Source organism: Eutrigla gurnardus (assembly GCF_963514095.1).
Source record: "Eutrigla gurnardus genome assembly, chromosome: 6".
Classification (NCBI taxonomy): domain Eukaryota; kingdom Metazoa; phylum Chordata; class Actinopteri; order Perciformes; family Triglidae; genus Eutrigla; species Eutrigla gurnardus.
Window position 1 is genome coordinate 21,289,060 of NC_139920.1, and position 14,394 is coordinate 21,303,453.

At 49.1% G+C, this 14,394-nt stretch overlaps 1 protein-coding gene across 4 annotated transcripts in view; it reads right to left on the reverse strand.

The window, feature by feature from the left end:
* Positions 1–14,394, reverse strand: part of lnx1 (ligand of numb-protein X 1) — a 31,489-nt gene that overhangs the window by 1,336 nt on the left and 15,759 nt on the right. For 2 of the 4 annotated variants that reach the window (XM_084010980.1, XM_084010982.1), the window contains 8 exons: positions 8,147–8,397; positions 6,189–6,344; positions 4,473–4,681; positions 3,981–4,388; positions 2,720–2,854; positions 1,396–1,573; positions 964–1,210; positions 254–412 (listed from right to left, as the gene is read on the reverse strand). In XM_084010980.1, the coding sequence (XP_083867106.1) occupies positions 254–412; positions 964–1,210; positions 1,396–1,573; positions 2,720–2,854; positions 3,981–4,388; positions 4,473–4,681; positions 6,189–6,344; positions 8,147–8,397 (1,743 nt within the window). Of the gene's footprint in view, positions 1–253; positions 413–963; positions 1,211–1,395; positions 1,574–2,719; positions 2,855–3,980; positions 4,389–4,472; positions 4,682–6,188; positions 6,345–8,140; positions 8,398–14,394 lie in introns of all 4 variants that reach the window. The other 2 variants (XM_084010979.1, XM_084010981.1) reach the window with 1 other exon arrangement.

Here is a 14,394-nt window from a genome sequence, read left to right on the forward strand (position 1 = left end):
TAGTTATAATACTACTACTAATACTACTAACAATACTACTACTAATAATAATACTACTAGTGCTAATAATGATACTAATAATACTACTAGTATTAATAATAATAATAGTTATAATACTACTACTACTACTACTACTACTACTACTACTATTACAACTAATAATACTAATGATACTACTACTTCTAATTATTCTAATAATACTTCTACTACTACTACTGATAATAATTGTCTGCTCTATGGTACCGCTGCGTACCGTATCCTGCCGTCGTTGTAGGCCGGCGTGCCCTCCACGATGGAGCGGATGAAGAAGGACTGATTGCAGTTGACCTCCTCCTGCCCCCCCACGATGCTGAAGCCCAGGCTGCCCGCGGTGCTCCGCCGCAGCACGATGTCCTTGCAGCAGTAGAGATGCCTGAGAGCCGAGAGCAAGGGATTAAAAACACTAATCTCTCTGCTGCATCTTCACACTCAACACACTGTTTGTCCATTCAGAGAGAGTTCAGTTCACTGAAACCGAGACAGAAGACTCTCTGATCCCAGCAGACGTGAAACAATGTCAATATATATATATATATATATATATATATATATATATATATATATATATATAAATTCAAATCCTTTGAGCTGCAGCGCTGGTCTAGACTTCATCCCCGTGGCGACTCGTACATGTTTCTGACTGCTAATCAATTCAGTGTTTGAGGGAGAAACACTGTAAGTGGGAGCAGCTGCCGTCGTCCCGACAACGCATTCTATTAAAATAACTTCCTGTTACGATCCGACGACTTCGGGTCTGAATATTAAATCTGAAAAGTTAGTTTCAGAGTGTAATGAGGATTCTCTCTCCAGCTGCTGCTGCTGTCAGTCTACGGTCGGTGGCAGCTGGTGGAGGTCAGGAGGGGCAGCAAGGGTGGAGGAGGGCGTCCATCAGAGCGGCGGGGGGAGGGGGGGGCGGACACTCACCTGGGCAGCTGCAGCCACGACACCCACAGCGGCGAGTAGTCGTCGTTGGGCAGTGGGCTCTTGGTGCTGTCGGTGGGCGACGGCGCCAAACACGGCGGCAGCGAGCACTCCGCCAGGCTCTCGTCGGGGGGGCGCATCTCCAGGACCTTCAGCACCACAGGGGAAGACGTGTTCTTCAGGTTGGCCACGGCCTCGCCCCGCGTCACCCCCGTCAGGTCCATGCCGTTCACGTTCAGCAGGATGTCACCTGGGCGGGAGGAAGCAGACAGCACCCGACTCATCATCATCTCATTATATACACGAGAACACAGAGGGAGGGAGGCGGAGCGCCACCTGGCTCTTGACGAAGCCACCTGGGAGATTAAAACGCCTCCCGGACACTTCTACGAGGCGCATAATGGAAGGAGGCGGTTGGCGGTTCAGGTGTTTTACCTTTGCGGATGGAGCCCTCCTGACCCACCACGCCGTCAGAGTCCACGTTGGTGACGTAGATGGGGAGGTCCCACCCTCGGCTGGACATGCCGCCCGCCACCGTCATCCCCAGGGAGTCATAGGGCTCCTTCGTCAGGGTGACCGTCTTCTCGTAGCACGCTGGCTTCTGACACGAGTCCTGGAGACACACACACACACACACACACACACACACACACACACACACACACACACACACACACACACACACACACAGGTTAATAATGAAGATCCTGTTTTCTGCTCCACGGCCACAGGAGTAGATCTAAAAACCTCACAACTGACCTTTCGCTAAGCTCCGCCCCCCCAGGCTGTCACAACCTGAGCTCCCTGATTAATATTCGCTCATTCTTTAGAAAAAGCTATTTCAGACATAAGAGTCTAAGAGAAGGAGAAATGCAGGATTTCAAACTGACTCAGCAGTTATTACCCGTTACACCCATTAAAGAGACATTCAGTATAGCTTCAGGAGCTAGCGTAGCACAGAGCGCTAGTTAACGATGTGCTAACGTGATAGCTAGCTCCACAGGTTTTATTTGACATATTTCCTTGAAATATAAATAGATTTGATGCGATCACTCGTCATGATGCATTGTGGGACTTTGAGTCCACTATACAGGGTATAATAATCCCATTATACAGTCAGTGGTGTAGTAGTGAGGTTTCAGAGGTCTGATGATGTCACCGTGGCATCTCTCTTTGCGGCTCCACATTCTTATAAACACATTAAGTGAAGACCAAACATGAGCTGAACCCGACTGTTACACCAAGGGCACCTTATGTAATCTAATTAGCACATTTGCATATTAATAACGAGCCTCCTTCTCTGGGACCTGCAGAGCCACTTAATGGTGCAGAATTTACACGAGTGGCACCGGAGCTCCGCCGCAGGACCACGAGCTCCGCCGCGGGACCACGAGCTCCGCCACAGGACCACGAGCTCCGCCACGGGACCACGAGCACCGCCGCGGGACCACGAGTCCACCGCCATATACAGGGACGCTAATTAATGTATGACCTCATTAGCATAACTGCTAATGTGGAATATATGGTGGTTATTAAGACTCACATTCAATATGGAAGTCCTGATTTACTCGCCGATGGCGTGACGCGGTCGGCTAAACGAGGCGCTAGCATGGTTGTTATTTATGACGAGAGCATCTGAGCGGCAGATGGTCAGTATGGACGCTATATTCTGAGCTGGCGGGACAATAAAACCTCCGTGGACCATCTGCACCTGAACGGCAGCGTTTACCACTAAGCCCCGCCCCCGTCTGTCGCTCACCAGCAGCGTCTGCTCGATGTCCACGGGGGAATACGGCGGCGGGCCGTCCATGCCCCACGGAGCTTCCTGTAGGATGTCCGGCGCCGGCAGGCAGATCTGACGGGACACGATGAAGTGGACTCCTTCCTCGCTGGCCTGCAGGACACCGAGACACAAACCAGAGGTTCAACACAACAAAGACCTTTTTACCTGGATGGGAAGGAGAGTCACCAGTTAACACGGTCACCTGTTAGAGCCGAACACCGGCAGCATCTACGACCATCAACTAACACACAGAGCAACATGCTAACGCTAAAATTCATTGAAAAAAAGAAAAAATAAGTATATTCAACAATAATGTTGAACTTTTCCTTTGTTGATAAAATCACTGTTTTTAACGACTTATTCAGATTCAAAATGGATTTCAGTCCAGGGAAAGTTTGAGTTTTATGTCACGATTATCCAGCCAAAAATAATTGCTATTCACGATATTAACCTGATAAAAAAAAATGCTTAAAATGGTCCTTTAACATCGTATAGAACTTTCAAAAGAAACAAATATCAGTTAACATCCTTTTTAGTGGGAAAAAAAATCGAATAGTCTTAAATAAGATGATCATAAATCATAACGTCTCCTTGAATGAATAAATAAAAAATCTAATAAATATTTCTCTACCCATGATAGTTAGTGAGCTAAACAGCTCTTTCAACTAACTTGTGATGATATTTATAATCACGCCTATTTTGGATTTAAATATAATGGGAATTTTTCCTTCAAATCTTCACTGTCTCCCAGTTTGTGAGTCTTGGTGAGCCTCATTCACATGAAAGTGGTCCAGCAGACTCCTGAATCAGCCGGTCTGCCTCATTATTCCTTAACTGGACTAATTTAATTTGTCCCTGGCAGTTGTTAATCTCTGACAGAAAGTGGCTCCACTGGGGCCCAGAAGAGACCGGTCTGACAGGAACTCTGGGTCCAAGAAACCCTGCACAGTCTGCCGCAAACACACAGCAGTGAACCGGGATTAACCCCAGACACCGCTGGTACCAGGACCCAGAGCAGCGGCGAGACCAGGTCCACGAGAAAACCACCACCATTAAACACTATTAACTGCAGACACAACAGCAACACAATTATCCTGAATCACCATAATTATCTGTGAGACCTCAGGGACCCGGATCAGATCAGACCACGTTCTGGTCTGGAACAACACATGGACTCGTTTGACAACTGTGAACCCTGTACCAGGTCTGTGATTGGTTTAAAGGAGGAGCTGCTGACCTGGATGAGCAGCGCGGCGTGCTCTGGCGCTCCGTAGCGTAGATCGTGCCCGTTGATGGCGAGCACGCGGTCTCCGACGCACAGCTGGCCGTCGCGCGCCGCCAGGCCGCCGTCCAGCAGGTGGAAGATGTAGACGCCGTGCTCCTCGGGCCGCCTCACCAGCTTGATGCCCAGCTGCTCCTCGGGGGCGGACTTGTTCAGGACCACGTGGATGCTGTCGTCCCTCAGGGGGCCGCCGTGGGACGGGAGGCCGCCGCCGCCGTCGTGGCCGTGCGGGTGGCTGTGGGAGTGCGAGCGGTAGCGGTGGCGCTGCTCCCGGAGCACGGTGAGCCGGAGGAGCTGGCAGGGCTGCTTGAGCGTCGCCACGGCGAAGCAGTGCGGCACGTTGCTGATGTCGATGCCGTTCACCTGAGGAGGGGGCGAAAGAGGCGGAGCTTAAAAAACGCCGACGGCTTCTCACGGATCTGTGAAACACCGTTTTAACCGTGGTACCTTCAGGATCATGTCGCCCGGCAGCAGCCGCCCGTCCCGGGCGATGACGCCCTCCCTGTAGATGTCCTGGATGAGGATGCGGACCAGCGGGGTCTCGTTGCCCCCGACGACGCTGATGGCCAGCGGCTCTGACGGATCCACCCGCGTGATCTTAATGCTGGTGAGCTCGCCATCGGGGATCAGGTGATGCAGCTGAGGAAGAGGCAGCACTGCGGGAGAGGAGAGGACAGATATAACGGGAGGAAGAGGGAGACGCTGAGGGAGGAAGAGTCACCAGATGTCCGACTCCCCCAGGTCACTAAAACAAACTCGTCAGGCCGAGAGGAGAGCAGGACTTGGCTGGTCCTCCTGCTCCGTGTTTGGATCATTACTCACTTACATCTGCAGCGAGGATGCCTGGGAAAACCCGCAACTTCACATTTCCACGAGCTTATTACTCGGGCGGGGACGGAGAAGCTCATATGCACATATTTAAATAACCGCACACTTTTTACACACATCTTCCTGTTTTCTTAAATTCAGCACCGACCAAAGAAGCATTTCATGAATTTGTAGGTTTTTTTGTCACTTGTTTTTGCATCAAGACTCAATCTGGACGTTTGTAATAAACCAAATTAAAAGTAATAAAAAACAAACAAATAACAGCATTTATATGCAAACAGAACCTCATTGTAAACCCTCACTTTATTTTAGAAATGTGCTACTTTTTTAATCTCATTAAGTTGCCGTGCTCCCCCCCCCCCCCCCCTCCGGTAGAATGACACGTTAAACCGGACCATGTGTTTGGTGGGTGGGGGATCTTCTGGGACCGTTCTGGCCAACAAATGACAGAAGAGAAGTATTTTTCATCTCCCTCCTCTCCGGCTGCTTCGTTCTACTCGCGCTGCACTTTCTCCCATCCAAAGTCAATATTTTGTCTTTATCGCAGCAGATTGCTTGCAGGGTGGAGACCACGTTAACAGAGAGACCTGCAGCTGTTATGTAACCCTCCCTCCTCTCCCGTTCTACCCCCCCCCCCCACAGGGACATTGCTTTGCCTCCATTTCTTTCCTCATCTATTAGTCTTTTTTCTATCTAGTCCCCGATGGCTCCGTCATCCTTCATCGTTACGCAACGCCACGGTCCTCCTCCCCCCCGTCATGCTGCACTTCTATCTCTCCCATCATGCACCAGTACGGTCGGCTGTATCTCCTCCACTGTGGATATTACATTAAATATCTCTAGAGCACATTCTCTCCTCCACGTTACACATCTTATGGATCTAGCATGTGAAGTGCAGCGCTGCTCCCCGGGGACGAATCCATCAAGTTGGTGCAAACCTGTTGACCCTGGCTGCTGGAGGGAGGAGGAGGGGGAGAGGAGGAGGGATACAGGGTGAGTGGAGGAAGAGGAGGTGGAGAAGAGCTGGAGGTGGAGAGGAAAAGGTCACAGGCCTTGTCTCCGGTACCCCGTCCTGTCTAAAGTGCCTCAGGCTGCCTCTCCCTCCCTGCTGGTCTGCAATCTGCAGCTGAATTATTAAAGCAACATATGCTTCTGTTACGCCGAGGGCTCCCGGCCGCGTCCACCCGGCCGCGTCCACCCGGCCGCATCCACCCGGCCGCATCCACCCTCCGAGCACCGCCGAGGTCTCGAACACACACTCTCTCTGGAGTGCACACTCAGCAGTAGCATCAGCCTCAGCCCAGCACAGAAGCAACTAAAGGTCCTGAAGCGTACCTTCCTGCGGAACGTTGGAGTTCCTGACGTTGTCCCTCTCCTCCGACGTCTCGTTGCTCACCGCGTTGCCGCTCTTCGTCCTCCGCAGGACGCTGAACGCCCGGTTCAGCCTCCGGAAGGAACGGCTCCGCACCGAAGACCGGTCGAAGTTTCTGACTGCAAAAAGAGAAAACACAGAGAGAGGCACTTTATAGACGAGCTCGCACTCAACATGCCCGGACATGTCTGCATCTGTGTCCTGGCAGCCAATCACAGGCCTCCTCCTGGCTGAATGACTCAGATCTGTGCTGCTAGAGACGAGGTGAGGAGATAAACCAGGAGGTCCAGTTTAAATAAAACAACCACCAGAGATGGAGACTCACCAGATCAGTGATTTATATCTAATCTTTTAACTTACAATCCTTGATATTATGAGCAGAAAGAAGTTATGAACCCATCATTGAAATATCTTTTTGAGGTTAAACTTGTTAGCAACCAGTTGCATAGTTTACATTCCGGGCCACCTGGTGGATTTAAGCCCAATATTCTCTCTCTTCTCTACAATCTGCTTCATAAGTGTTCTAGATCTGTGCGTCATGAGTGTAAACTATGTAGGGTTTGCAGTTTGTTAGACTGGAAGAACTTTGTTTACTAAAAGAAAAGTGCACCTTTAAGGCATATTTTTTTTTTTTTTAATGGACTGCTTTTAACCAGCGGCTGTTTCATTAATAATAGTATAGCTACATGGTTGCGTAACTGCAGCAGTGATGTAACACAGCATGGACTCCGGCGACCACATCCACATATAGAGAGAGGGAGAGAGAGAGACCCCCGAGAGACTGCTGCTTGGTGCTTTTCTGAGAGAAAGACAGAAGGCTGCGGGAGGCTGCAGTGGAGAGGCAGCAGCCCAGCCAGGCTGCACCGAGCAGGGGGGCAGCGTGCCTCTGCAGCCCCCCCCCCCTCTGCAGGCTCTGGGAGATGCGAGAGCTCCTGACAGCCACATTATTCTTTAAAAGCGCCAGCCGCTTCTGGAGCTGTCAGCTTGTTCAGCAGCAGCAAAGCTCGTGGTGGTTGCAGGCGTTCGGCCGACCTAAAGTGCTGCTGCAGCGCCATTTGGTGTCCCCACTGCCTGGACATATTGGGGGGGGGGGGGGGGGGGAGCAGAACAGCCAAGACTGCTTCACAGGAATAATCATGTCAACAATAAGGCTGCAGGATATTGGAACAAATCTGATTATGTCTTCTGTTATCTTATTGCGATATGAGAACTTGGCTACATTTTTAAGTTAAATCCATCAATTTGATGCACTTTGAGATGCTCGATCTATAAACAAAGCGAGGTCGAGGGGAGGGCTGCTGTAAAGCTCACGGTCGGATCCACGAGACCCCGTCCACCCGGGTCTCTCCAAGACCACCTGATACAGCCGACTAATAAAACCTCATTGGTTCTAAAGCAGAAAGCAGACCCAGCAGGAGGATTGTGAGGATGCGTTTGTACGCCACCTATTTAAAAGCCACACATGGGGTCCAAACGCTCTTTGCTGCCCCCACAAGACTCCCAAACACAGTAAAACATACAGGCCAAATGTTTGCACACACGTGCATTTAAACAAAACATACACCCTCGACTACATAATGAAGCAGCCGTCCCACACACCGTCTCCCTCGCTGTGTTTCTGTACTGTTTTCTACAAAGAGAGATTTTATGGATTCGTAGAAAAAACAACAACCCAGAGGCAGTCGAGCTAATAGGCTAATAGGATTTCTATCAGAGCCCATTAGAGAGAACAGAGACAGCAGTGGAGGCTGATCGGCCGGGTCTGACGGTACAGTCTGCAGGTGTACTGGTATGTTTCTCACACACACACACACACACACACACACACACACACACACACACACACACACACACACACACACACACACACACACACACACACACACACACACACAGTGTGTGTCCGCGCACTCACACTCACTCTTCTTGGAGCTGCTGCGGGCCGTCAGGCTGGTGGTGCTGCCCGACTGGCTGTTGTCCTCCATGCTGGGGTCGAAGGCGGGGTTGACGAGGCCGGGCTCGTCCGACAGCAGGGCCACGGCGGCGGCGGAGGCGGGGCCGTCGCTGGGCAGCGTGGCGATGGTGAGCTCCGACGTGCTGTCCGTGCATTCGCCCTCCTGCGAGCGCCGCTTCCTGTCCGCCGAGAGCCCATAGTGAGAGGCTCCTTTACACCTGCACACAGGGAGGGGAGGGGAGGTCAGAGGTCAGTCTGAGACTGAGACCACACAGTCGGCATGGTGAAGCTAATACTGGACATGATGAAATGATGACATGAGGTTTACATGCACACTCGGAGGCCACTTGTATGTCAAATATGACTATAAAGAGATTGAGACACACGTGACATGCCGACATCATTCAGGTTTTAGAGGCTTTCTTTGGACATGTATACGCGTCGTCTTCTTTCCCGTTAACCTCCAACTAAACAACAGACTGACATCATTAAGGATCTGGGTATCGACAGGTTTTTGGATTTGGACGAATATTTCAACATTGACCTTTTCAGGCATGTTGTTCAAGGAATGAGAGAGGGAAGCATTAACGTATCTTCATGCAAAGTAGCTTAATGTCACAAGCAGCTCCAGCTGTTCCACATTTTAACAAGGCGTCGGGGCATCTACCCGTCAGATGATGCTGGTGAGAGTAGGTAGGATCTAAAGTTACGTTAAACGGCTGCATATGAACAGGAATATTAGCCAAATATTCACTTTCAACAGTTTAGGAGGAATATTCTTCTTTATTAGAATAACTAGAATATTTGTTCGTTGTAGACCAGATTCTAACTACGTGTCCAACGTGCAGCAACAAGCCGCAGACATTCCTGTCGAGTCGGCGTCTCCTGCAGACGGAGGCTTTCTGCAGCAGGCTGACCTCCATCCTCTTCTCTGGGACCTAGACCTCGGATCTGACCTCAGCACTCCAACACCACCTCTACCACCTCACCACACAGCAACAACAGCTGAATGCCGCAGATTCATACATTCATATGTCACATTTACATGAAGAAGAATAAAGCACTCTCCAGACAGTATCTGTAATTCCATGTTTGGTGGCGGTGAGCATCACTGACAGATGATTGAACACAAATGTAGGAAAACACCAGTTAGACTGGTGGAGGGGGGAGGAGGGGGGAGGAGGGGGGAGGGAGGGAGGAGCCGACACATTTGAATACAGAATAGACAGTTTTGTTTTTCTCAAAAGTTCCAGATGTCTCCTGCTGTCAACGCCACCACAACATGTTTAGAGCCTTACACACACACAAACCTACTTATTCCACTGCACGCCATAAAAGGCTTTTCACACCGATGATATTAAACTGTGAGTGTGTGTGTGTGTGTGTGTGTGTGTGTGTGAGAGTTACAGATCTCCCTGCAGAGCAGAGTCTTGTATTGTTTGTTGGAGAGTTCTCCTCCGTCTGTGAGCCATAAAGACTTCGAGCTGACGCTTCATCAGAAGAAGCAACACTGGCTCGTCTCTCCGGCCGTCTCCACGGAGACATCAGCACAAACATTAACGGGGCTTTAATGAGCTGGATCAGACCCAGCACCGCTTCCACAGTAGCTCAGAGCAACAAGGGGAGCGGCGCGTTGTCCGTACCGCCGGACATCAGTATGTGGAGGGAAACAAGGTACAAACAATGGCAGAAAACAGGGGCCTTCTTTGCAAACTCACTTGCTGTCACGGTACTAAAATGACAGCTTTGATAGTCTGAAGTGAGTATTGTTTCAGCATCGACACTGATGTGCACGCGGTAAATAGTTGTATCGCCAGATGTGTGATGTCTGCAAATTTAATCAAACATTATGACCGTTGTCAAACATTCTCATGTCCTTGACTAATCCAGTATTCCTGATTCATGACCTACAATCCAGGTCGGCCCGCTCTGTGTGGGAGGAGCTTACCTCATAGCGGTGACCGCATCCGCCTATATAAGGTCAGCTAATTATAATAATAATAATAAATACAGACATTTTCATCCTTTGTACATTTAAATGCATCAATTTGATGAACTTTGAAGAGCTACATTAAAAGGCTTCTATTTACAGTAAAGAAATATATTCATAAGCATATATTCATGCAGCCCTGCCGATGGTCGTCAAGAGCGCCGTGACATAGCGCTGCCATACGGAATCTGTGTACCTGCAGGCCTGAGTGATTCCTGTACGTTGGGTTAGTAAACTGATTGCTATCAAGCATGTTGCCGCAGCAACGTACCACTTAACTGAGTGAAGTGGTCGAACGGGGCGATATTTCAATCAGCGGCGGAGGAGGAGGACGCCGCCATCTCCGGAGGGCAGAAGCTTCCTTCGTGTCACTCACCATCAATTAGAGGAATTAAAGCTGTGTGCTGCTAGAACACACTGCTGCTACTCACTCCAAGTCTACAAGTGGTCCAAACAAGATTCCCGGGGGTCCGAGTACACAGACAAACTCCTAAACACCGGGGAGTTGTGTACTACTTATCTAAGGTTGGGTTTAGCGAAGATGTGTGAAGGCACGTATTAAGTCGGCAGTAACGTCATGACTGTGAACGTTGGTCTTCTTTAACATGTAGTCCTCTTTAAACAACCAAAACCCAGTCCTCTTAAAGTGGACTCAGTTATGTTTCTGGTCCATGATGAGTCACACACAGATATAGTTGGTGACTAGAAAGCATTAAAGTGGATCTTCGGAAAAACCCAGAGGACTAAAATACAACATGTTGTGTTCAAAATGTGTGAAATGATTAAACAGCAACGTGGACTTGAAGTGAATCACGCTCGGACCGGGTCCCAGGTCAAGATCCCGAGTCTCAGCACTGAAGTTAGCGACAATTTCTGCTCAGGCTGGCTTAAGGTGGACTGACATTTAAGATGGACCAGTCCAGCATGTTAGCATCCATCACCTCGACTCCTAAACATGACAGCATCACCTCCAACTTACAGATATAACATCTCTTTACTTCCTCCTCCCAACTGTCTGTATTGTTACACACCGTGGATCTGAACAACGTCCTCGTTCCCTCTGATTCCTCCCAGCTGGTGTTAAAATATTCATCTATATATAGATTTCACTCCCGACCGAAGTCTGACATTGCAGCAGAACTACTGAACATTTTCTTCTTCCTCTTTATCCCCACACACGGCGCTCGGGCTCGTACGAGACCCTGCTGGTCCGAGCAGACTGGGAGGGATTCAGGACTTGGACAACATCCCCCCTCCTGTCACAGCGGCTCGGGGAAAATGGAAAACCACAATCAGTCAGCTAGACGGGCAAACGCCGTTGAATACCGGCTCTTACATAAATCTCCCAGACCACCCAAACCTGAACCACGTCCCTCCAAGTACTAATGAATGAACAGTGCACACAGCAAGGCCGCTCTGAAGGTGCAAACCAGAGATTCATGTAGTTCCGAGCCGGCACCAGAGAGGCCTTCCGAGACCTCAGACCTCCATTGTTTAGTGCCGTTGGTTTATTAAAGGCTTTGTCTGGCGTTAATTAGAATCTCCTCCCTTTAAGAGTTGCCTTAAAGGCACGGCTGTATCTCTTTGAATGTCAAGGCCAGAGTCTGTGCATGTCTGAGGTTTAAAGGCGGGGCCAGAAACCCCCCCCCCCCCCCCCCCCCCCTCCCCTCAGCAGGGTGGTCCAGGCGTTGGAGAGCCAAGGTAAGCGAGCCAATTAAGTCCGGATGCTGGATACCTGCGGCGCCTCGAGGATCGGTCACGTACGCTCGCCTCGTCTTATCGTCTTGTTTTCCTCTCGGAAACAAACGTCCTTGTGTGTATAATAATAATTATTATAGTAATCATAGAACTTTCCCATCATGCATCAGGTTTTCAGGGAGATGAGAGGACGCTCATTAGCGCTGCGGTATCCGTGTCGGCTATCGCATCATCTCTCTAAAACCCGGATCTGTGGCGAGATAAGGAGCGAACACATCCTCTTCTCTCTCTCTCTCTCACTGGGAGAATTACCCATGATGCTTTGCTTTTCGTCGTGCCGAAAAGCTCCCTGGCTGTGACACAAACAGCCCCACTCTTGTGATGTGAAATAAACACCAGCTCACAACTCATCAAAGCCTGTGAGATTCTCCAATCCTCTTTAGGGGTGAGTGGATTATCCTCGCTAACCCAAATACGCTCGCCGCTCCCTGACTGCCGCCGACGGTCGTGTTGGGCCACACTCGACCGTTCAGCGCCAAATTACCTCCGCCGAGGTGGCGGCGCCGGGTCAGCCAGTCACAGACAGAGAAAACCGGCTCTGACACCAACTCTCTCATGCATCTGAAAATAAACCAGCGATGACTGAAACTGTGAGAAAAGAATGCGGGGCTGCATCGGGAAGCAGGTTTCTACTAGTGGAAGAGTGTGTGTGTGTGTGTGTGTGTGTGTGTGTGTGTGTGAGAGAGTGACAGAGAGAGAAGCTTAAAAGTGACAGGGTGTGATGTGTGTGCAGGTTTATTTTTGGACCATTAATGATTATGCGCAACACATCACACACCTCACACAATGGTTTGTGTTATTTCTTAGGAAGGTATTTTTCATATTCCGTCTTTTGAATAGCGTGGTTTTTCTTTTTGACATACTGCTGCTCTTACAAGAATGCGCTCGTCTCATCACAACAGGAGGATTGTGGGTCAGAATAGATAGAAAACAGAGATGGCATCTTGAATGCTATTATTTAAAAAAAATGTTAATGCAAATATATATTCATACTTATAAAAAAAAAAGGTGTGTTCACACCAAACGTTACTCAAAATTGTGTTTATTTGTCTGTTTAGAGCCGTTGATTAAAACTACTTAGCCACTGATTTATAAACAACCTTTTATTTATCTTAATCTCTGATTTAATTTAACATTTAATTTCTTTATATAACTAAATTACATCCAGTTTAATTGCTTTAACTCTATTAGGAACTAATTTGTTTTAATCCCTTACTTTTACACTGGGGCTACATATGTAATTAAAGCTAAAATAAGTCAATGTAAGTCAAAGTCTTGAACAGACATAAACAGTGGCCTCCAGGGTTAAAGTCCTGTGTTTGTCCCGTCCATCCACCCGACCCTCCTCCAAACATGGTCTTTCTTTATACTACGTCACCTGGCTTCCTTAGAGGCGTATCGTTGTAGTAACAGGAAGTGAACTACAGAAGATAAACTCTGTGGCAAACAAAGATTTAATATACTTACAAGTTTTGTTCAGCAAGATAATCTTCACAAATTAACACAGCTGTAATCATCTATGAAGCGTGAATACAAATCACCAGACTCCCTGCAGCAGTCTGATACAGTGCTTCACCTTTCACAGATTAAAACCAGCCTGTTTACTTATCTTCGCCATATTTGAGCTCATTTACTTGACTGAACGCCTGCGGACCAAGAATTAAGAATACAAATTAAATCTTAGAAATAGTAAGAGGAGCCAGGAACTCACTGTTTCTCCACCAACTCTCCCATCGTGCTGGTAATAAAGATACCAAACGAGTCGTTAAAATGCAGAAATGCTGCATGGACCCTGGTTTTAATCTAACCCGGCTGATTCAGGGAATCAAACCGAGGCGAGTCAACACAAACACGACACACATTGAATTTATCGAAGTAAAAGTCAAATTGAATCAAACATTTTGAATCTGATGCGATGAGGTCGTCGCATGTTGGGGCGTCACGCCAACAACACAACGGTGACGTTTGATCGGAGGGGAAGAGACAGAGTGATGGATGGAGAAATAGAGAGGGAGATAAAGACAGAGTAATCCAGTTAATGATGAAGTGGAGGAGTGTTAATCAGACGCTGGTGTGTTGATTGGATCCGCCTGCTGCGAGCGGGTAATCCCATCTGGTGCTCGAGGAGGGGGGGGGGGGGGGGGTATTCGAGGGGACGGGCCGAGCCTGTTTCCAAACTAAAGTAGGAGGCGGGGTTTAGTCTTCCAGCCGTTCGGGAGATGGATGAGCAAATCAACGTAAATCCTGTGTTAGCGTCGGATGTTCCCGATGGTGGCGAACGACGACTCGGCACGTTTCTGTGTCCACGAGCTCTGCCGAGGGCCCCAAACCGCTGTGTCAGTAAGTAACCGCCCCAAAACTCCCGAGTCATCGGTTTTTCCAGCCAAATCGATACGCGGCGATCATCAGTCTCGGACCGACCTCATGATCGGGGCTGGAAGGACGTTTACGCGGCGTTCATTGTGCG